This window comes from Dromiciops gliroides, chromosome 1 (assembly GCF_019393635.1).
Source record: "Dromiciops gliroides isolate mDroGli1 chromosome 1, mDroGli1.pri, whole genome shotgun sequence".
Lineage (NCBI taxonomy): Eukaryota > Metazoa > Chordata > Mammalia > Microbiotheria > Microbiotheriidae > Dromiciops > Dromiciops gliroides.
In genome coordinates, this window is record NC_057861.1 from 406259245 (window position 1) to 406284114 (window position 24870).

Sequence of the window (24870 nt, forward strand, 5' to 3'; positions counted from 1 at the left end):
TCATCACAGACCCTTATTAATTGTATGAACCTAGGTAGGTCACTTAATTGAGTCTGTTTCCTCATTTCTTAAATGGAGAAAACAGTGGCACCTATCTCAAGGTTGATGCAATATTCAAAGAAGGTAAAGTACATTCAGTGCAGTCAAGCTTCATAGCCCTCCATAAATGCACACCGCTCTTTGAATAGTGTCTTTAAGACACTCACATTCCTATTTTGTATTCAACAAAGGAAAAAACAGGGAGATCTTATATTTTCTACATCATGGTCAGTTGAAGATGTAATCTGTTGAAAATTGTTTGCAAATGGCTTCTTGTTCTTTCTCAATTATTTATCAAGATTACTCTGCATGCATATATAGAACATTCTCATGAAGATTCAACAAACATCAAGCAAAGCATAAGCATTAGTATTTATTGATTAGCGTTTATTGGGTTATTGGATTGTTTTCTGAGGGTAATTGTATCACAATCCAATTCAGTACGTGTTAGCAAACTAATATTTATAAAACATAGTGATCTACCATTTGTGATATTTTCTATTCTTCTGGAGTACAATCAGTGAGACCTGCTAATAATGCATTTCCCAAAAGCACTGCTCAGTGCAAAATCATGCAATAAAAACCACAAAGCTTATAGGGAAAATGGAGTTAGGGAAGCAGTGTTTAAAAACTTCATCAGTGATACATGAAAAAGAAAAGATAAGAAGATAATAAAAACAGAAGCATCATTTTATATAATTCATAAATATTGAAATAATGGTAGAGTCTATCTTGGCCTGCTTGCTCAACCTGTGCCTGGTTCTCACACAATAGGCTCGAAGATGTCGCCTTTGTGAATCTTAACTCTGAGGCCAGGGCTATGTCAGAAGGTGGGTAAGAAGGAAGGTTGTAGGTCTCCCTTCCTTCACCCACAGCTTCTGCTGCACCAGAAGATTTACAATAAATAGGGCACTCTGCCTTGACAAAGGCCTGAAATTGCTTTTGGAAGCATCCCCTGCTTATTGATAAAGGAGAGGGTCAATGCTCACCAATTTGAGATTCTAGTGTGCCACCCCACAAGTTGAAGGTGATCATTCCCAAGTGTTCTGTGTCCTCCTCCCCTCAATAGACAGTTTATTCATGTATTTTCACAATAAATCAAACTTGCTTCCACAATTAAAAAAATAAATAAGTGTTATAGCAGAATTCACTATAACGCTTTAAAATATTTGGAAAAATCATCCCTTAGTACCTTTAAAATTGTCATGTGTAACAGATTTTTTTTTCCCTGTATGTATTTAATCAGGTCCAGCCATTCTTCCTAGATTCATTTTCTTAAATGCCATTGGCATGCCTTACATGGTATCCAGATATTAAGATGGCAGTTCAATTACCAGTCACTGGTGAGAATAGTTGACTATAGAAATGCTGGCTGATATGTTCCACTGCATGTGTATTTCTTATCCTTTGAGTTTTACTTTCCAATGCTCTTGGGATTGATGATATGTCTTAGCAAGATTCACTTCAATCTTGTTTTCCACTTAACTGCTTTCTGCTATCTTGGAAAGCTTAAATTATACTTTCACTGACCTCCATAATGATTTATAAGTGCTTTGCTTGCTTTATCTCTCTACTTGAAAAAGTGTTTACTTGTTTACTCTCTATCTGATGAAATACTTACTACGTGGGATAGTTTCTGGGCTCTTTCTTCTACCTTGTTGTTCTGATTGATTTGCATCAGACACATTTTCCTAAGAAACTGGTGAAAATTGTTTTCATATTTCTCATTTTGGGGAGTTTCTAAATCTGCTTAAAAATGGATAGGGCTGGGGCAGCTAGGTGGCACAGTGGATAAAGCACCAGCCCTGGATTCAGGAATACCTGAGTTCAAATCCGGCCTCAGGCACTAGATACTTATTGGCTATGTGACCCTGGGCAAGTCATTTAACCCTCATTGCCCCACAGGAAAAAAAAATTGGTAGGGCTTCAGTTGCTATAATAACATACATTGCATTTTTTTACCTTTCTGATTTATTTTGTCTTTGAAATTGACTCCAAATAGTCAATAAGCTAGCTACATGTATAAACATCATCGTTTATATCCATCTGCCATCTAGTGTCACAGTTTTTGTTTTTTTGTTTTTATTTCTACACCTTGGGTTCTAACATAGACTTTATTGTTCTGCTTTGTGCCAGCCTTCACATTGAAATAAGTGAATGGTCACATTGAATAGTTTCAAGATATGTGTTCAGTCAGTTGAGAGGATTTTGCCAAAATTCTTCATAAAATTTGTCTTTATCCTATGTAAAAAATGTTGGTGCATAAACTGTAGTGAAATCCATGGAGGTCTCTCTACTTAGCTCGCTTGGAGATGAGATACCACAATGTCCTTGGAAAAGAAAATTTGGTTGCATTTCGGTGCACAAGATCAACTCTGCCTCCTCTTTTATTCCCTTCTGTGAAGAAAGCAACTTTCATTTGGCTGAAACAAAAAATTTCTCCTGTGCCCCAATGCTTGCTACCAATTTTTTCACTACTCTGCCATCTGTACTGGAGAAGTAGATGGTACCACAGGACTGAGGAGCCTTCTAATTTATTTTATGATAATGATCATAAAAAGGCCACCTCATATCAGTGTCTTCAGCTTGAAGCTAGGTTGGTCTTTGCATAACAGATGAAGTTCATAAAGCCCATACTTGAAGTCTTCCTAGAGACTTATATTTCACTGAAAAAGCCTTGATTCCTTCATTCAGCTAACATTTCTGAATCACTTACTCTATGAAAATCGTTGTGTGCCATTAAACAAAAGTATGTGGTGTAGTCTTTGCTCAGAATTTCTCATTTCTGCAGGGATACTCATCATGACATACATGGTAAGTACCATATGAGTTGCATAAAAGAAGAACGAGAGATCATGTATAGCTACAATAATCAGGAAAGATTTCATAGATAAAGAGGTATTTTTATTGGGGTTTGACCACATTTTGGCAGGTAATAGAGGACTTCAAGAGGTAAGAAAAAAAATCACCTAGTAACAGCAAGAATATCATTAAATATGGCTGGAGTAAAGTGGATGGAGAATCTGTGAACAAGTATGGGTAGGTATGTTGGGTCTAGATGAGAGGGGGTCATGAAAGCTATTTTAAGAAGGTTAGGCTATATTTGATAGGCAATGGAGAACTACTGGATATTTTTCATTCAGAGAATGACAATCAAAGCAATGAGTTAAGATTAATATGACAGTGGTGTGTAATAACTTATTAGTGAAAAAGACATTTATTACCTGTGTGGCCACAGGAAATTTACTTAATATGTCTGAGCATGTTTCCTGATCTGCAGGATGAGGGGGCTAGATAAGACAGTCCCTGAGGGCTATTTCTTCTTCTAGATCTACGATCCTCTGAAATAAATGGCTATTGTAGTAACATAATGGAGACTTTAAGATTTGGATACAGGGAGAATGATAGCACCTCTAATTAAAAAATGAGGATATGAAGAAGTATCTAATTTGGAGATGAAGATGATGGAGCCTTGTTTTAGACAGGTGGCATTTTAGAGTGACAGGATCATTCAGGTGGAAATATTCAACACACATACAGAAGCTTAGTACTGAACCTCAGGAGAGAGATGTGTTTAGGGCTTAAGACACATATCTGGGCATTATTTGAAGAAAGGTGATTAAGTAAATAGCCTTGGTCACATTCTGTCAGCCCCATAAAGAAATGATTTCAATGAGTTATAATATAATGCCCTCTACCTACTAGAAAAAAAAATGGGATGCCTTTTGAGAAAGATGGATTCTCCCTTACTCAAAGTCTTCAACCAGGGGATAAATGACCAAATGTTGGGTATTTTATAGTTCCATTTCCTTCTGAGGAAGGAGTTTGATGGGAAATCAGAGATTCTGAACTTGGGATTCATGAACTTGTTTTTATATACTTTAAAAAATTTTAATAACTATTTCAATAGAATTAATTTCCTTTGTGATCCTCTGTATTTTATTTTGGACACTTAAAAACATTATTCTGAGTAGAAGTCTATAGGCATCACCATAATTGTGAAAGGGGTCCATAACAACAACAAAAAAAGGTTGAGGACCCCTGGACGAGATGGTGGCTGAAGTCCCTCCCAGATCTAAAATTCTTTAATTCTGATTCTCATACAGGACCAAATAAATTACTGAACAGCATTTCTTTATCATTTTTAAAAAAAGAAAAATATGGTAAACAATGTATTTACCATGTCATTTGATGAATTTTGTATTGATAAATTCCTGATTAAGTTTCAAGAAACCTTTGCCAGGTCATAGGAATTTGCTGAGCTGTTTCTGCGGCCCCCAAACAAGACCACCAGGAGCCAAGCATTGGAAAAGCCAAGTTATTTTGTACTCCCTGAAACCAAGCAGCTCCCTCTTCACCCCACCCATTTTCTCTGCCTTATTGTTTCTCAACCATCTAATTTAGATTTTCTCCATCCTACCTCACAGGTTTCCAACTCTTGCTTTAAGAAATCAATACTCCCATTACCTCTGAAAAGAAAACTCATCATTTTTGTGATTTACCAGACCACAACTCCCTTCCCTATGCAGTACTCCTTTATGAGTATAGTCTTCCCCACTAGAAAGTAAGTTCCTTTCAAACCAGGAAAAAATTTATACATCAAAAACAACATTGTAAAGACAATCAATTTTGGTAGACCTAAGAACTCTGACCACTGCTATGATTAAACAGATTTCAGAGTATTGATGATGAACTATGCTACACAAAATCCTGACAGAGAGATGAATAATTCAAAATTCAGAATGCAATGCACATTTTTGGACAGGGCCAACATGGAAATCTGTTTTACTTAACTTTGTGTCTTTGTTACATGGATTTTGTTTTTCTTTTCTTTTAAAGTGGAGAGGGGTATGCAAAAGAAAAGAAATGCTGGTTAAATTAAAAATCAAAATAAGGTTCTTTAGGGCAGCGACTATCTCCATTTGTATCCCCAAAACTTGGAAGTGTTTGCTGCAGAGTAAGAGCTTAATTATAAATGCTTTTCATTCACTCATTCTTTTGCCTTTGAGTATGATAAAATAACTTATGTAAATTAAATATGATTTCAATTTAGTCACATCTACTAAGAAATTTGGAATAAAATTTCTTGTGTTTTAATTTTCTCTACCCAAGTGCCTGAAATCACCCATTCTTTTTCCTTCCTTGGGATAGTTCCCAATACTTATCATTAATTCTTGCAGTTCATAGTATAACTACAAAGTATCCTGAGAAGTAGTTAGTCTACAAATATAGCAGAAAGAGACAGAGACAAAGATAGAAAGATACAGAAACTCCTTCCAATATAGCTTGGCAAATTCTCTGTGCCTTGTGGTCTTAGAGAGTTGCCCAGAGCACTGCGAGAGGTGATTTGTTCAGGTTAGATGACAGGATTGCAAATTTTAGAAATAAAAGAGATCATAGGAGTCATGCATTCTATTTCCTCATTTGCAGATGATAAGACTGAGGTTGTTCCTACACATGGACTGACTTAACCAAGATCAAACAGATCATCAAGTAGCTAACTCAAATTTGAACTCAGGTCTTCTGACTCCAATTCCAGTCTTCTTTCCACTTTACCATGGATCTTTGCACAAGTGGGAACAAATTCTATTGACATTCTTGCATTTACTTCTGGAAGGCAAGGACTATGGTATATATATATGGTATATATATATATATATATATATATATATATATATATATATATACACACACACACACACATATATATATATTTTTTTCTATTACCCTAGTGCTTATCTCAGTGCTTTATACTTAGTAGATACTTCGTAAAAGCTTACTGAATATTATTTTATCCTATTCATCTAAACTATTGGCAGCATTTTCAGCATTAATAACACTTCTATCAAAGTGTGCTGGTATTTGATTGAATTTAACTAAACTTTATATTTTTCTGCATTTAGTTAAGGGGCTGCAAGCTCATTTATATTGGGTCATCTAGTGTCCATTTTATGAGTTGATACAAATTCAATGTACATTTTTAGTTTTTTCATTGTTGGCTTTGCTCATGTAATACCTCCTTTGTGGAATGACATTCCACCAAGTTTATTTTATTCTGTTCTGATACAATACTCCATAAGCCTTTTACCTAAAGCTTAGCTGATGATTCATTGCTCAGGATGTCATTCTGGGCATGACTTTTCCCTCTTGAAGGAGTATGAATAAAACAGTAAGTAATGGTTTTATTCTTTGTTACACTCTGGGAATCAGATTAACATGAAAACTATTTTAACATTTATTATTTTCATTTAATGACAAAGGTAAGGAACAAAGCCACATTAATCTATTTCAAGTCACCAGGGATCATAGCTGCTCAATAGAGCAGGATATAAAGTAAAAGGAGAAATTAAGTTTTTGTTTGATAATTATATATCTGTGATAAAGCATTTCATTCTCTTCCATGTAGTCTCTTCCTAATAAATCACCATTCAGTAGGGAGCCCTACTACTAGTAGAACAATGCAACCCCATATTTTTCAAAGAAAGAAACTTATGATTGTAATTAGAAAGTACAATGATTGGTTAACGAATTCTCCTTTTTATATAATTGGAATCTTATCAATTTCATGTAATTAGCCTATTCTCTCTTGAGGTGCCAAGTAAAAGGATATAATCTCATTTGTGTTAATAAAGAAATGAAAATTACAATCTTAAAATAATGTATCTTGTGAATTATTTGGTGACCCAAAATAGCAGAAGGTACCAAGGCCCTTGCTATGAAACCTACAAGTCACTGTTTAGTCATTCAACTAATATTTACTTAGGGCATACTAAATATCTGATGCTGTGCTACATGCTGGACCCGATGTTAGATATGACTTAACTTCTGCCATACACCACATTTTCTACCTATGGGAAATGGTTTTAGTTATGTCAAAAAAGAAACTAATAAGAATTGGAAGCTTGAGAATTAGGTTGCTACCAAGGTCTCATTTTCAGCATTTCAAGAGTTAAGGTTGGTTTCTGAAATGAATTGGCATGAATTCCAGAAAAATGTCAAATATAATTTTTGTAGTCAATCAGGAGAGAACTTTGGAACTTGTTTTCTAGACACACGGGGGTTTGTTCAATAATATTATCTTAGTGACTGTAGATTCCTTATTCACCAAGTTACCAACTGCGAATGAGAAGTATTAATATTCATAATTACTATATGTGTTTATATATATGTATACATATATGCATATGAATGTTAAGAAATTCACTACTTTTGGATAACCTATAAGAAAAAAAATTATGCCCCTTTCTGTTATATTTTTAATGGTGAGGGTTGTGGTAATAATCCATACGAAATGCTAAAGAAGAAATAGGCTATATTAAATGAAAAGGAGTTCAAAGGAACATAAGGTAATTGACTGAGAACCAGAAAGGACTTAGCATAGTACCTGGCACCTACTGATGCTTACTAAATGCTTGGTGACCTTAGTGACCATCTAATCCAACCTCTTCATTTTACAGATAATCCAAGGAGGGTAAATGACTGACCCAGGGTAACAGGTAGATAGAGTCAGAGGTAGGATTTGAAAACAGGGTTTCTGACTTTGGAGTCAGTGATTTTTTCCATAATATATTGCTGTCCCTCAAATTGGTGACAATTAGGTGAACTCAAAAGGCAAATTTGTGAACCAAAAATAAATATAGGGAAAAAAATAAAGTAAAAACTCACTATTTGTTCATGAAAAATTACTATTTGAAAGGATTTCTCATTTTTATTTTCCATTTATTGCTTTAATTTTAAAATGTGTTAAGATTTATATTTTAGGGGTTTTTTAGTCCCCTAAATTATTAATATTATCAGATTGCTGTTTAGTCCTTTCCCTCTTCAAATAATGAAAACAATATGCTGATGGTAAACCAAAACATCTTACCTATTTTACTTTACTAAGGCTAAGCAAAAATGTCTTAAAACCTCTGTCTCTGTGTGTCTCTGTCTCTGTCTCTCTCTCACACACACACACACACACACACACACACACACACACACACACATTAATATATATATATACACTTTCTTTTAACAAAACTGAGGAAAAAGTATTGAAACTTACACAAAGAAGAATCTTGTACAGACATGATCAGTGTTTGGAACGACCCATATCTCTCCATGTTTGTGCAGATCTGGTGATGTTATAACTGCCACGAAATATAACACATTAGACAGATGAAATCAAGGCATTATTTTTCTCCAAAGGAATCAATCTGAATTTACTTCTATACCCCAGGAATATCCTAATAAAGGAATACATAATGGAAAAAGCTCTCCTGTACTTTAGAACCAAGAATTTCTTATAAAAGCAAAAATCAAATATGCTAACACCAGCAGCAAGATATGTGGTTAGGAAATTTACAGAATGAACTACTGGATGGAAGACCACTTTTTGCCCATTTAAAAAAAATAATATTTTAACCCACACTCATAATTGCTCTGAAAATGGGAATTCGGCTAAATAATGACTAGGGTTATCTCCAGGTCTAAAGTTCTATTTTTTTAATACATATAGGGAGATAGTTTAAAAGAACTCTGATAGTTTCTTAATATATGGATTAATATTGTTATCATATGTAGTAATATTAACATATTAACATTTTCTGGCATCTTTTAACATAACACATTGAATAACAGCTGAGGGACTAGGTTGGCATCACTACAAAGAAACAATTATTCCTCTTTCAAAAAAGTATAATTACTCTTTGAAAATGCTTGCCAAGAATAAAAATGGGCATTTTCTAAATTCTTATTTTCTTTACTCAAAATGTGTGTAGTTTTAAAGTTGAGACTATATATACATATAGAATATGGAGGCACAATCACTGTTTGGTTCACAAAGTTTCTTTTTCTCTCCCTCTTCCTATATGTATAAACACATATACACATATGTATACACACATGCATATATACATAGTTGAATTAAATCCTAAGATTAAACCTATACAGTCAGCATTTGGGAAGGAAGAAAAGGGAAGAGAGGAGGGGAAAGGGAGAAGTATTATATATGATGCCTTACTACACTATTAAAAAAAGAAATTAAGAAATTCAGGATTATTCTCTGTCCCCAAGGAGATCAGTCTTAGAACAAGGATCATCAGAAATAAATAAAATAATTATGAGACAAGATTGAACATAACAAGGGCAAAGACAGATACAAAGAACTATAAAAATTTGTGGAGTGAGTAAATCAGGAAAGGCTCTATGGAAAAGGTAATTCTTAAGTTGAGTCTTGAAGAAAGAGGATTATAAAAAGTAATTGATTTTTAAAAGTAGATGAATGGGGGCAGCTAGATGGCATAGTGGATAGATCATCGGTCCTGGAGTCAGGAGTACCTGAGTTCAAATCCGGCCTCACACACTTAACACTTACTAGCTGTGTGACCCTGGGCAAGTCACTTAACCCCGATTGCCTCACTTTAAAAAAAAAAAAGTAGATGAATGGACGAAGCACTGTCCAACTGTGAAGTATGGCTTGTACAAGTGCAAGGAATTAAACAGTCTGCAACAACATTAGCGAACAGCTAATTGTTCAGTTTGGTTGAAACATAGAATGGATGAAGGGAAACAATATGAGATTAGTCTGGGCAAATAGTTAAGAGCCAGACTGCAGAATGTCTTAAATGTGAAACTGAGCTGTTTATATTTTATCCTATGGGCCCTAAAGGTTATTGAGCGGCAAAGTGATGGATCTGTGAAGTGGAAAGGTTAATTCAGTAGCTATGGGAAGAGAATTAGACAAGTTATTATAATTGTCTGGCAAGAGGTACTGATGTACTGAGACGGAGATGGTGGTTGTATAAGTAGACAAGATGAGAGAACTTTGAGAAATACAGACATCATGGATGAAGAATCTGGGAGATTGAACAACTGATAGAAAGGCATGTGATAAGAGAGAGGGAACAATCAGGGATGTTTCTGAGGATCTGAACCAGGCACTATCTGGATGCTAGTGCCATCAACGAAAATAGCAAAGCTGTGAGAAGGTGTGGTCATAGGGGATGGGAAGGCAGGGGAAGACAGTGAATTCACTTTTGGAAAAATGAGTTTGAGGTGTTTGTATAGCATCCATCAGGAAATTGGAGTTCAGGAAAGAGATTTTGGCTTGAGATGTAGAATTGCAGAATTAAGAACTGATACCATGAGACTGGAGGGGAGGGAGTATATAAAAAGGGGCAAACAGAGAATGGTGAGGCCACTCACACTTAAGATAACAAGAAGAAGATGAACCACTGAAGGAACCAAGAAGGCAGAGAAGCAAGACAGAGTGGCTCCATGAAACACCAGTGAAAAATAAAGTACAAGGTAGAGGTGGGTGTGCATTTGTTCTGGGAGAAGGGAGTCCCTAGCACCAACTACTACAGAAAGTCCAAACAGAATGAAGACAGAGAAAAGTCCATTGGCCTTAATAATTGGTGACCTCAGAGAAAACAGTTTCAATACAGAAACCAGATTGCATGGAGTAAAGGAATAGATGAGGATTGGGGAAGCGCCCACAGTTAAGTATAACATATTCTTTGGAGGAGAAGGGGAGCATAGAAATGAGGCCATGATATACTCTTTCACTTTCTCTCTCATTTTCCCCCTCCCCAGAGCAGCTGTTTTAAATCTCTTTAAGCCCCACCCCTACTCCTACCCATCTTGCAGCACATGACATGGCTTCCCACTCTACTGAGAAAATTAAGGCTTATCTATAGAGAGATTTCTCATCAAACCTCCCCCATACTTCAAAACCACTTCATGTCTTCACCAGTCATGTCCTCCTTTTTTCCATCTTCAGAGTATCTCTCAATGCTGGTGCCAAGCATCCCTGGAGGTTTTCCCTCTCCCACTTTATCTTGAGTTTGTTTATCTGTGTGTGTTATCTCCCAGTAGAACAGAGACTTCTTGAGGACAGGGTTATTTAGTTCTGTTGTATATCCAGTGCTTAGCACAGAGTCTTCCATATAGTAGGTTTCTAATAAATACTGAATGGAAAGAGATGAGTTTAAAGGCTCTTGTGGAGGATTTTACCCTTGGCAAGGAGAAGGGTAACTTGCCAAGACAGGGGGGTAAGAGAAATGGAAGAATTTAAACAAAGATGTTTTGAGGTGAGAAGCAGAGTTCTTTCTAGATAGCTCTCAATTTTATCAAGACAATGAAAATACAAGGTCAACTACTGAGAAATGGGTAGGAGAGGGGGTGGGGTTTGAAGATGAAGGAGAAGCTTTGCAATAAGCACTGGAATAAGAGAGGTAGAATAAAAAATAAGTGGAGGGCAGCTAGGTGGCACAGTGGATAAGCACCGGCCCTGGAGTCAGGAGTACCTGAGTTCAAATCTGGCCTCAGATACTTAACACTTACTAGCTGTGTGACCCTGGGCAAGTCACTTAACCCCAATTGCCTGACCTAAAAAAAAAAAAGTGGATAAGAGGATTGCTACACTGCAGATAGGATATGGCAAGGATATAGTTCAACTTAGACACAATAAACATCTAGTGGACCTAGTTAACATAGTGTAAGCTTTGCTCTAGCAGAGCAGAAAAGGTGATAATGAGTGGAGCAGGCTGGAATTTAACAAAACAAGAGCAAAGAAAAAATAGGGGTTGGGACAAGAGATTTGAGGTAGAGAATAGTCTCTGTTGAATGGCGATAGGTTCCAGATTTCCCCAGAGAGAAGACAATTAAGCAAAAATATAACTGATTAACTCTGAAGAATGAGGAAAAATCCAGGAGTTGAAGGATGTTAGAACAGATTCAAACAGTGAGGTAGCTGGAAAAAAGGGAATATTTGGATTAATATGTGAAGTAATAAAAGAAGGAACCTTTTTTCCAATTCTAATAAATATTCAATATGAACATGTAAGTTAATTTCTAAAGATAATCAGTTAAGTAGTGATGTAAGGTTGTTTCTAGAGATAATCGTTTAGAAAGTCCATGGGTGAAGAAAGATTTAATTAAGGTTTATGAATGGTTTCAACTTACCTTCACATAAGGCTATGCATTTCAAGTTACGGCTTTGCAAGAACTGGGATTGTTGTCCTTTTTTCTGTGACTACAGAATAATAATAATAATAAAGGTGTGACATTACAATAAAATTTAGGAAATCATAAGCTATAAGCAGCAAAGTATATCAGTGTCCTTACATCAGCCATTAACAAAAATTTGCTACAAATATGCCCATATTGCCACTTAGTCATCTTACAATACAATTCTAATATTATGAATGTGAATTATTTAGTCTTATTTCACTGAAAATCAGGTTCTTTTTATAACAAGTTATACAACAATATAAAGGAATGAAAGTGTCGCTGAAAATAATAATTTATCACTTGTATTGCTTTATGAAGTTGATGAAGAGGCTTACAAATATATTCTTATTTGATCCTCACAACAACTCTGGGAGAGGGATGTTATTATTGCTATTTTACAGATGAAGAAACTGAGGCCCAGAAAGGTTGAAAAACATGCCCAGAGTCACATAGGTAGGAAAGGTCTAAGGTACTATTTGGATTTAGGTCTTCCTGATTCCAGGTGAAGCATTCTATCTGCTAAACTATCTAGCTATCCCCAGGTATAAGAAAATAATTTCCTCCTCAAAAAAATAGGAAGAAAAGATGTTGATCTGAGAAGGGGCTGGACCTACCCTAAATTCCATCCTTTAAAATGTGTAAGTACATATTTGAATCAAATACTAAGGCATATATTCTAAAACCATGATTTAGGAGAGAGAGAAAGAGGGGAAGAGAAAATATGGGGCTACATCTGAACTCAGGTCTTCCTGACTACAGGAACCAGTGCTCTGTCCACTGTACTTCCTCCAATTTAGAGGGAGGACCCTGGTGATTCTTCATTTTGTGGGTTAATAATTTTGTCAAATCTAGTCATATCAACACATATCTTCTGGCTTTTTAAAATATAACATGCATTAAGTAACAACAGTCCAAGGAAGAGTTTGGCATTTGTACAAAAGAGGAAGCCATTCTTCCCTAAGAAAAATATAATTACTCATTGAAAATACTTGCCAGGAATAAAAATGGGCACTTTCTGAATTCTCATTTTCTTTCCTCGAAATGTGTGATGCAAACAGTGTTACAGGAAAATCTGAGGAGTGGATAATATAAGGAAAACTGATGGGGCTTGAGGATAGAAAAACTGGGTTCAAGTCTGAGATATACCACCAGCTCTTTTGGAACACAAGCAAACTTTTCAGCCTCTTTGAAGCTTAATTTCCTTTTCTGTAAAATGGAAAGTCTTTTACTACCTACCACATTGGGCAATGATCCAATGAGATTATTTGCCTATCACCTATGGATATATCTCTATATGCATGTGTCTATACACATATATGCATGCATGTCTGTACATAGTGATATGTATCTATAGATATAGCTACAGATATAATGGATATAGATATACACGCATACATATATAACCACATAATGAAATACACATATTCATGTATGTAAACACATACAGTCCAATGTAAACTATCAGGTGTGTATACATATTTGCCAATATCATTTGTAAATCATGCAATTCTTTACAAACACTAAAATCAAGAAGAATTAAAAAGAACTAATATTAATAATTTCATTTTTACAAGTAAAAATTACAAAGGTACATGGAGTGCAAGAGGCAATAAGATCAAGAGTCTTAATGGCACCAAGACTTTTGCTTATAAAAATGTTTAATTCTTTAATTCTTCCCCCTGTGAAATGGCACTATTCATCAAAAGGACTTATTTTTCAGTTGTGAATATTTGCTGGAGAAAGCATTTAAGTTTCCCTGCTCTTGTATGATCTTTGTTCTTTAATTCTGCTGACCGCTCAAAATAATCATTTTGTTGGCTTAAAAGGATGAACATTAGCTTCCTCTTAGCTAACAAATCCATGGGTCACCAGCCAAAAAGAGTTACATGATTAATTACATTACCTGTAATGTATTACTGCCTTTACTGCTGGAGGCCGGCTCATCCTTGGCTGACACCTTCTGTTTCTTGTTCATCCCTAAAAACACCCAAACAAAACAAAACAGAAAGAAAGAATACCAGGCCATCACTTTAGGGACTACCTGGATGAAGCAAACTCAACATATGAGTGACTCTTTCTGTCTAGTGCCATGGAGAGATATGATGTTAACATTAGCTCAGAGCTAGATGCTTCAAGTGATTTGGGAGTAATAGTGGTAGTTCAGGCCAAAAAGGAGACCTTTGGCTATTTTATTTAGTACTAGGAGTGTGGTAGCTTTAGGCTCATGCAGAGCTAAATGATAGGATACACATGCAAACACATATGTTCCTATCATTAAAAAAACATATTAAATTAGCAGAGATCAGACCCCAAGAGTCAAGAAGATCTGAGTTCAAATCACATTTCTGATGAGAGAGAGAAAGGAAGGGTGAGACAGAGGGAAACAGAGACAGAGAGAAGAGACAAACACACACACACACACACACACACACACACACACACACACAAACACACACGGAGAGAGACACAGAGGGAGAGAGAGTGACCCTGAGCAAGTTATATAATTTCTTAGGGGACAAATAACTCTAGAAAACTCTTAAGTTGCAAAGCCAGCACCGATCAGAAGTGGTCCAGGTCATTTCTTTGGAGATCATTATACAAATAAAATCACATACATAATCCATGAATAAATAAGTAGAATATTTTCAAAAAGGTATCATAAAATAAAATTGGAATAACAAAAAAAACCTCTTAAAACTTAGGTAACCTTAAAAGGAACCTGATCTAGTTAGATATCAATTTTTCTTTACCCCACATATGAGATAAGACCTTCCTAGGCATCATGTTGATTACCCTTAATTTAGAGTATTTATAGTTAGTACAGTAAGTGAGAATATAGGACTTGGTGTCAGGAAGACTTAAGTTCAAATCCTGTCCCAGACACATTAGAATATGTGACAACCTCTGTCCGCCTCAATTTCCAGAGCTATAAAAAAGGGGATACAATAGCACCAATCCCTCCCAAAATTGTTTTTAAGATCAAATGAAAGAACATATATAGCAAGATATAAGAATAATGATGATATTATTCTTATTTTCCCTTAATACTGTAAAGAGAAGGAAAATAGATTTCAGTAAAAGAAAAAAAAGTTTTATTTCTCATCATCTAGTTAATGGTTCCTTTACCCTTGAGAGAAATCATTATTTCTCTCTTACATTAATAACCAATTACTATTGGAGAGACCCAGGATTTTTTCCCTTCCTATTTCCTCATGCTCTATTAGGTCAAATTAAGCCCCTATGAAAAGAGCTGATAATGAGATTGGTTTAACATTCTCCTCAATCTTGTTCAGACCCCACCTAACTGAGGAAGCCCATTATGCTTTGCTCCAGAGTAGATCCTTTGTCTAGATTGTCTGGGGCTGGAAATGGTCTAAAAGTAAGAGTAACAGAATCAAAGTCACTTACCCAAGCCCCTCATTAGAATAAGTGCACCTTTCATTATAATATTCATTGTTCTCATTGTTAACCAATCAGATTTGATTGCTGTCTATATGAAACACCTACCCTCCCAAGGACATATAAGTATCAATCACATCATGAGAGTCAGACAAATGACCATCCTTTTATTAATTATTTGCTAGCCATAATTAATGAAATGATTTATTACCCAGAAACTATGCCTTGTAAACTTTTTATACATCACACCCTTCTATCTATCTCAGTCTTTTTGCATTTGGTTTTGCATGAATAGTAGGATAAAAATTTTGGCTTACTCCTCTATATCTCCCCAAATGCTACATGAGGTCTAGGTCACTGGTAGTTCATATCACTCATCACTTCAGAATGGCACATGCCTGTGCCTAAGTTAAACTGACCTTAGTTCAAAAGGGAATCAACTGGACTTCCAATTCATGAATTACCAAGTTTATTTTGTTTTGTAAATTTTTTTGATTTTATTGATGTACAGAAGTCTCAGTAAAGAAACATACTTGGGCAGTAAATATGAGGAACTTCTCTACAATTTGTCTTATGTTACTAGGAGGTTAAGTGACTTGCACAAGATGACATGGTCATTATGTGTTTGATTTGGGACCTGAACCCAACTTTTCCTGAGTTAAAAAGACAGCTATGTGATGCTAGCTCTCATTACCACTTTACCACCACATTATTATGATTTTCCTTTGTTTTCTGACATTTATAGTAACATTTAACACGATACAATAATCATGTTTCAATGCTGAGAAAAAGGGATAGCAATGAAAATCAAAACAGGAACAAGAGAAACCAAAGACAGAGAGTGAAATTAAATTTCAGAGTGATTTGTAGTGTTACCTGAGTAACCAAATGATATGCTTGACAATGGGCTAAGATATATTCCACTCCCATACATTGCACCATGGAGCTAAAAGGAAGGGAGAGAGAAGCTTGTCACTACTTTTATATGTTTCAAATGAAGAGCAGAAACAGTCTCTCATCAGAACACTGCTTATAAAATAACAGAGCTTTTACTGAACATCTTGGATGAAGTATAATTTGATTTGAAAAGAAGATTAATATCATCCTTGCATCAAGAATTTTGATTTAGACAATTTGTCTGCATCAGTAAGTAGCCAATTCACAGTCCTTGGCACAGTCCTCTCCATACAATGGAAGTAGGAGTAATTGTTTATTACAGAACACACTAGCTGGCCTTTAATTTAGTAACTCTCATACTTTGTGAACAAACAAAATGCACAATCATCCAAAAGCACGAAATATTCACATGTATACTTTGATGGAAACTTACACATTGGATTACCACATCTATTGTAATGAATTTCAATAAGCAACGCACACTGAATGTGAATAGATTTTCTTGTATCCCCAATCAGTCTCACCTTAGTCAATTTTGCAAGTAAGCTTAGAAAAAAACACTTCATTCTCTGAAACTGACCAAATAGACTCTAACCTTTTAGATATAAAATATCAATGTATACAGTCAATGATGGATCAGAATCAATGAACTATATATAACCTAGCCACTTGAATATAAGAAGTTGACTCCCTATTCCTTCCCTCTTTCTCTATTTTTTGGCTACTGCCTTATTTTACCATGTAGGTAAGATGTAAATAAACAATAAGTATTGCACAGAATTTTTTTAAACCCTGAAGTTTCTATGTAACTTTGAATTTGTAACCCGGGAACCTAGCATAGTGATTGACCTACATTATGTGTCTACTTAATGCTTGGTGACTGGTTGATTTCTTTCAACAGTTCTCTCCCCTACACCCCCACACCCTCACACCCCTGCACCTCCCCCCACACACACATACCACCTTCTTATACAATATGGTCATAGACAAGTCAGAAAGATTTCTGGCCATCTTTTTTTTCTGAATTGACCTCAACTACTTTTAGATGAAAGTCAGTCAGCTATTGTTTGGGGCAAACTGCCTCAGTTTACCCAAATAACTCGAGGAGACCACCAAGTCAAGCAGAGACAGATTTATTACATTCCTGCAGGAATGGGCAAACTCAATGCCTGAGTCGCAATAGCTAATACATGCCTTGACCTTTTATAGGAATGTTGGTCAGAGGGGAAGTCCCCACGCACACTAGGGCGAGCTCACAATCTAACATCCAATCCTGTCTCATCCAGGGTGCGTGTTTAGCTCGTGATCAATGTATGGAGACATGCATACGTGTTCCAGGAACAAGGGGGAAAAGAGGAGGGGGAACAAGGTCAAACCAAAGGAAGAGGGAACGGGGGAGTGACAGTCAGATGTTTCAGATCTCACAGTTCCCACTGAATCCCCTCTCCCGGCCTCTATCTCTAAAGATATTCAACTTGAATAAAAGGAAGAGTCACTTAGGTGTTTCAGCATTGTTTTGTAGTCGTGTTAATTGTAGAAGGATGTCAGGGTTAAAATTTATCTTCAGCTATGCTGGGAAATCAAAGAAATAGAATAAAGAATAAAAGAATAATCCATTGTTGGGACCCTAGGGTCAAAGGGATTCTGCTCTGAGAAAAAGAGACATGTCACTTAACATCTGGTCTCAACTTAATTGCTGCATCCTGTGCTTGAGCCCCGTCCTTTCTTCTTGAGTGCCGAGTATTGAATTGGTGGGCAAACTCCCCAACCCACTCAACAGGGACTGGGGTTCTGACACATGATGGATTCCAGATAAAACTAAGATGTAGCTGACAAGTGGGGAGACTGAGCAGAAGTAAAAATACTGTTAATTGGCAATAAAACTTAAAGGAGACAGTGAGAATTTGACAAGCAATAAACTTTTAAACTAACTATACTGGGGCGGGACCTTCCAGACCCCATCCTCAGAATTTAATCTGATTCAAATCCATAATTATCTCATACACTATGTAGCAGTTAAATGTCACTGTAAGTGAAGTATGGAAGTGGAGATCAGGATCAGGTGAGGACACCTGCTCCCAACACTCTGCCAACATCCCTGAGAGTAATTCAAAAGCTCAGGGGGAAAAAGTAATTAATAGGCTCTCTAGTGTTCTTTCCTCTTTTCAATGACATATAAAAATCAAACAAAAATACTCTCTGACTACGAAGAAATCATATGTGATTGCACTGTCTATTGTATTGGGTTCAGTATATAGTTTCCCTGCTTCTATTGGATTTTTTAAAAACTTTTCCATCTAGGGCCCTCTTCTCTCGTTCAATTAACAGAAGAGGCATTCCAGCAAACAGTGGTGAGATAGATGCGACCAGTGAAACAAGGGAAAGCTATATACTTGCTTTCTGTTCTTTTTTTGTTTGTTTTTTTGGTTTTTTGCAGGGCAATGGGGGTTAAGTGATTTGCCCAGTGTCATATAGGTAGTAAGTGTCAAGTGTCTGATGCCGGATTTGAACTCAGGTACTCTTGAATCCAGGGCCCGTGCTTTATCCACTGCGCCACCTAGCTGCCCCTTTCTGTTCTTTTCTAAAAAATGCTACTGATACCTACAAGGTTACATAGCAAAAGTCACCCCCTAACTTAGATGTTTAGTAGGTATTCACACTGCAGGACCATATAAAACTGCAATAGATGATGCAGGGGGAAAAATGCCTACACCTTTTTAATATCGCCTATCATAAATTAAAAAAAAATCTACCTGCAGCCGTGTATTTGAAGCAACGACTAAGCCATTCCTCAGGATGGAGTGCCAGTTTTCAATGTGAGAGCCACTAAAAATGGAGGGGAAAAAGTGAAAGACATGGTGTTAGAAGTCACACTCCCCCAAGATTTGGAGTTTACAACTCAATCATTTACTTTCTAGCAACTTGGAATTGCCAACCAGCTCTGGGGAAACAAATATTTCCTCTTTCTGTACTCATTAAACACTCTTGAATAGGAGACCAACATTACATGCAGTATTAAGCCATACTCACTGAAATGCAAAGGTACTTCCAAAGAGTTTTTTAGCAGCTCTAAAATTGGATTCTTTGGCTGGTGGACTGCTGAGAAGGAGGAATTGATGGGGAGTGTGCATGAACTTCAATTGCTGTTAAATAAAATATGACAAATGGAAAAGTGTCAAGCTGAACATATTTCTAAGGTTGAAGGCTCTCTCAGATTTCACTGGTTCCAATAGAACCCCATTACCCAGGATCTACCTCAAGTCATTTGAAGCAAAACTGATTAACAGGCTGATTCAGATACCTGAAAATGCTATGCCAGGCAAATTACATTGGATTCTTGATAGGAATGATAAAATATAGTTTTATGAATCTGTAAGAGCACTAGGAAAGAAGCAAATGTGCCAATAATTCCAAATAATTTATATGTAACTTTGAAATACATTATTAAGTTTTGCCCGAACACTGGGCATTCCTAATTAAGTTTTTTTCTTTAGTTTACAAGGTTGAATTCCCTGAGGAGAACCCACCAACCATTCCAGTAGATAAATGGGTTGAGAACATGCTGGAAATCCTGTTCAAAATTTTTAAATGGCCACAATGGATGATCCATGAAATGCATAATTCACAAATTGACCATATTCATTAAAATTTGCCCTCTGGTTATAATAGGCCTTCTTGGTTCCAATTTTCTCTTTGCTAGAACTGCACCTATTTAAAGAAACCATCAAATATTCTATGAAAAGGGTTGCTAACCAAATAACAAGACAATCATGTAGGTAGGTAAGCAGATAAGTGGACAGAGAGAGAGAGAAAGAGAGAGAGACAGACAGACAGACAAGGATAAGAGAGACAAAGGGAGAGAGAAGAGAGTAGTCAGAGGCTATTTCCCTCTCACCTCCCGGTTCACATGGTGAAAACAAAAGAAAATTTCCCCCACTTTACATAGTGAGAAAGAGCACACTTGGGAATTTCCCTTAGACATTCAAATCTTTGGTTCTAACATGCTGTTAATCCAGGCAGAAGAAAGATATTTGGGTGAATGTGAAACAAAAAAAAAAAAATAGAAAACAAATGTTTCTTCTCTATTTCTACTCTCAGTGACATTCTTTTCAATAATGTTGGAATCCTCAAATAATGTGATATTGATTGACTATATCTGTTTATGTTATCAAGATAAATGCCCTATCTTTGCATTTAACATTTTGGAATTTTGGTACAATAAACAAAAAACAACTTAGAAAGCTGAGAAATATGACAGTCCTTCAGTTATCTGAATCTTAGGAACCTTATGAAGTTGTCTGAGAGTCACAGAATAAGTCCTATGATATTACAAGTATCCCTCTAACATATATATATATATATATATATATATATATATATATATATATATATATAAACTGGCATAAGAATGGGTGGAAAAAGAATGGACTTACCCGGTTAACTGGCAGTTTCACAATATGCGACCTATTACTTGAAATAACCCTGAAATTAAAATGATTCATCAGCACAAAATATGCAAAATATGCAAGAAATGCTTTTATTCTTAGGAATCAAGTGATTAAGGTCTATGTTTGCTGTGCCAAAGATTTTGCAATCATTTTATTTAATTATATAATAATTTCCTTTGTTTCCTGAAATGAATCTATGAGACTTCAACTTTTAAGTTAGCATTGAAGACTGGCAAAAGAAATGTAAAAATCAGAGCTCAAAAAATATTTTAGTAATCATCTTAGTGAAATGAACACTTCGAGGGTATTTTTTGCACAATTATCATCAACATAAAATGATAAGATAGTTAACAATTATTTCTACATTTCCCACTTTCTCAAGGAAGACAGTTTTAAATTAAGTGTCTCATGCTAGAATCAAAGGATCATATATACTGTCAGTTACAGAAAAGGCTAACTACTTACACAAATACTTTGTAAACAAAATGATTACAATCAACAATGGACTCAATTATAAAATGAAAGTACTTTTGAAAAACAGGTGAAAGTATTTTTGAAAATGTGCAAAATATAGATAACTATTATCATTAAGGAGTAAAAAACTCAGGAAAAGAAAATGGTCAGTATCTCTTCTGCTTGAAAGGTGAATAAGGCACTAAATGTCATAGTCAAGTGGAAGAAGATAAATGGATATCAAATATCTGTGAGACAAGGAGAGAGAAGGATGTACTTTTGCTTTTCAACATACTTTGTTATGACATGGAATCGGCATGGTATAGTAGATGATATGTTTATGTGTTTGTGTGTGTGTGTGTGTGTGTGTGTGCGCGTGTGTGTGTGTGTGTGTGTGTGTGTGTGTTTAAATAAAAACTTAGATTGAGGAAGACATGGATTTAGATTCCACCTCTAATTTTTATTAGCTGTTTGGACCAATGCAAATTATTCAACATTCCTCAGCCTCCACAAACTCCCTAAGACTTATCTACTTACAGATAGATTGTTATCTGATTAGGTAGACAGAATCCCAAGAACAAGAATTCTTCATGCTGATAACAACACTGATATTTGTATATTATATAAGCATATACTAAAGAATGTTTCAATGATGAAAAATGTACACATTGAGATATACATACACACATATTTATCCACACATATATACATATACACAAACATGTATAGTGTATATATTCATACAAAGTTTTAGCTTATTGATAGACGTAAGTTATACAAAAATAATTGTTCACACATGTATATCACTATAAGGTAGATAATTTCATTTGCATACAAACTCTAGGAGGCAGGTATTAAAACAATTATCACTAATTTGTGGATGAGGAAATTGAAGTTCAGACAGCTTAAGGGATTTGACCCTGTTCACACAGGCAGTAAATGTTAGGGGTGGGATTTGAACTGAGGTCTAATTTTAAATGGTAGATTTCTCAAACCTATCTTTTGTCAAGATCATTCTCCTTTTCAATTCATTCCATATTTAACAAACCTTGATTAAACTTATTTCAACTGAGCAGAATCTCTGTATAATAAGATTTATCCCCCCAGTGAAAAGGCAGAACTAGAATTGTTCTATATAGGCCATCACATAGAGTTTAACATAGAGAAGAACTTAAAATTTCTTTTTTAAATATAGAAAATTCCACTCTGTATCTTGTGGCTATTGCTTTTGTGACTATGTTTTAGAATAATATCTCAAGGTCTCTACTAGAGAGTAACTCAGAGGGGAAACAATTTTCAAACACAAGTGAACAATAAGTACTGGGATACAATTTCCTAACCATTCTATGTTGTTGAATGATTAGCTTGTCTCAGCTAATCCTGTGCTCCATTTTTGGGAAAATGAGGAAAGTGATGATAAATACAAAAAAATATTAGGGCCTGCAAGAAAAAAAAAAAGTGGGACTTGTGTTCTGGGCTCAGGAGACATTAAGACATTAAGCTCAGTCTCTTAACACCTAGAAATTACCACAATGTCCAAGGATTCATTTTGCAGACCTTCCAAGAGTGTGTGCGTGCATGTGTGTGTGCGTGCATGTGTGTGTGTGTGTGTGTGTGAGACAGAGAGAGGGAGAGTGAGGGAGCGAGAGAGAGAGAGAGAGAGAGAGAGAGAGAGAGAGAGAGAGAGATCATGAAGTACACAAAAACATTTTAAACATAAAAGAATGATGTAATAACTAAGGTCACAAAAGGTATTAATGAATTTTAGGAAGATTTTCAAACTGAAAAATATTGAAACAACTGACTTTCCAGCTTAATCCTCATTTAACCAGAGAATTAAATTAACCAGAACAACTCATTACCTGTGCAATCCTGTTAATCAAGGTTTTTACTATGGACAAACAGCAGTTAAATGAACTGCATATCTTTGCAATGCAAGACAGTGTATTCTTTCCCCAGTGATGTAGAACTTTTAATTAAAATGAGAGTCATTAAAGGCTTATATAATCTTCAGGGCTCATAAGCTTCTAGGAGAATCTTAGCATTGCAGGTTTAAAAAAACAACAGACATGCATTGTGGTTTTTTTTTTCCTCCTTTAAAAACAGGCAGAATAAGGACACATTCTACATCTTTATTTTTTAAAAAACTGAAGTTTTTATACCATTGCAATAAAGGATGAGCAAGGGGGTCCTGTTTATCCATCTGTTTCTTGATTTCCAAATATGGTGCCTATAAAAGATAATAATAATTCTTCTTTATTTCTTTTAAGCAATCTATTTTTTTAAAGTATCTAATACACATCTAACAAAAGAAATGCAGGCTTATTAGTATGCCTAATTCCCAGAATTCTTGACATTTAGCCTTGAAAATTTACAGTCTTGTCTTGTTAACAACTTAAACTTGCTCTAGAAATTTCCTCCCAAGGTTAAATGATACCTATAAAATTAGAATGAAAGAGAACATTTTATACCTCCAACCAACATTAATATCTGAGGGTATTTGCTTGAGTGTAGGGCTTTCCATAAAGAAAATGAACAAAAATTTCACTAAAATGAACTCTTCCTTTCCCTTCCCCCCCTCCCCTGCAACATCAACACTTTGTCATTTTCTTTCAAATAATACCAATAAAGTCCAAAACAAGTTACTATATTTAAGGAAAAACATTCAAAGAATTTAACTTAAGTGGAAATCGCCTTCTGACAACTCAGGAGAACGGAATGATATATTTAGCAATACTGATAGATTGTAATACACTATCTCAAAAAATTCTACTTCTATAAAGAACTGGAAAAAAGAAACTACTATTTTCATCTTCAAGTTGAAGAGATAGTGACATAAAGAGATTAAGTAACTTGCCCAAGGTCACAGAACAGGTAGATCGGTCACTGAGGGAGGCAGTTATACAATTCTAGTCTTTAGATTCTTAGTTGAGTGCTCATCAGTCGATGTTGCCTCCCATTTAAAATAGCTTATATGTGACCCAGAAAAGAACCAGCCATTTTTGGCAAAGGTCTGATGCCAGAGTCAAACTTTGCAGCTATTTATAAAACCAGGAATGCCTGGGGTTTAGGATATAATATAAATATACAGCTATAGCAAAGTCATTTTCATACTAAAAATCATTTACTGAGAGCTTAACCTTGTGCAATGCACTACTAGAAGCCACAGGGAAGAGGGGCATGGTAAATTAAAAGACAATAATGCTGTCCCTGATCTCAAGCTTTTTAATGGTCACAAAACCAGTATGTTTTCCACGTAGCATAATCTTACCATAACTGTGTTATTTCCTTTTCTTAAAAGATAGTGACAATGGCATATCTAACCCAGTAACATCTCACAGTAATTCCAGTTTCCTGATGAAAAGCAACCATCATCCTTGTGGACCTACTTCCCTTTAGGAACATCTTAGGGGATATGGTCCAAATGCAAATAAATTTTAAACGTGCTAACCAATATACCAGAATTGTAAAACTAAACAATGACAGTAAAAACAAGAAAATAACATGCTTACATACCTGTGTCATTTCTCTAATAGATGTAATACTATCCAAAGCTTTCATTACTCGGTCATAGTTCTTCTTCTGTTTAAATGAAAATACACACATGATATTAATTTATAAACCTGTGAAGGTCAGC

At 35.5% G+C, this 24870-nt stretch overlaps 1 protein-coding gene across 1 annotated transcript in view; it reads right to left on the reverse strand.

The window, feature by feature from the left end:
• PARP8 (poly(ADP-ribose) polymerase family member 8) overlaps positions 1 to 24870 on the reverse strand; it is a 254272-nt gene that overhangs the window by 11453 nt on the left and 217949 nt on the right. The window contains exons 19-27 of the mRNA XM_043976309.1: positions 24750 to 24815; positions 23396 to 23463; positions 20766 to 20814; positions 19363 to 19475; positions 19086 to 19158; positions 16312 to 16381; positions 13940 to 14013; positions 11989 to 12058; positions 8087 to 8171 (exon numbers count right to left, since the gene is read on the reverse strand). Of these exons, the coding sequence (XP_043832244.1) occupies positions 8087 to 8171; positions 11989 to 12058; positions 13940 to 14013; positions 16312 to 16381; positions 19086 to 19158; positions 19363 to 19475; positions 20766 to 20814; positions 23396 to 23463; positions 24750 to 24815 (668 nt within the window). The remainder of the gene's footprint in view (positions 1 to 8086; positions 8172 to 11988; positions 12059 to 13939; positions 14014 to 16311; positions 16382 to 19085; positions 19159 to 19362; positions 19476 to 20765; positions 20815 to 23395; positions 23464 to 24749; positions 24816 to 24870) is intronic.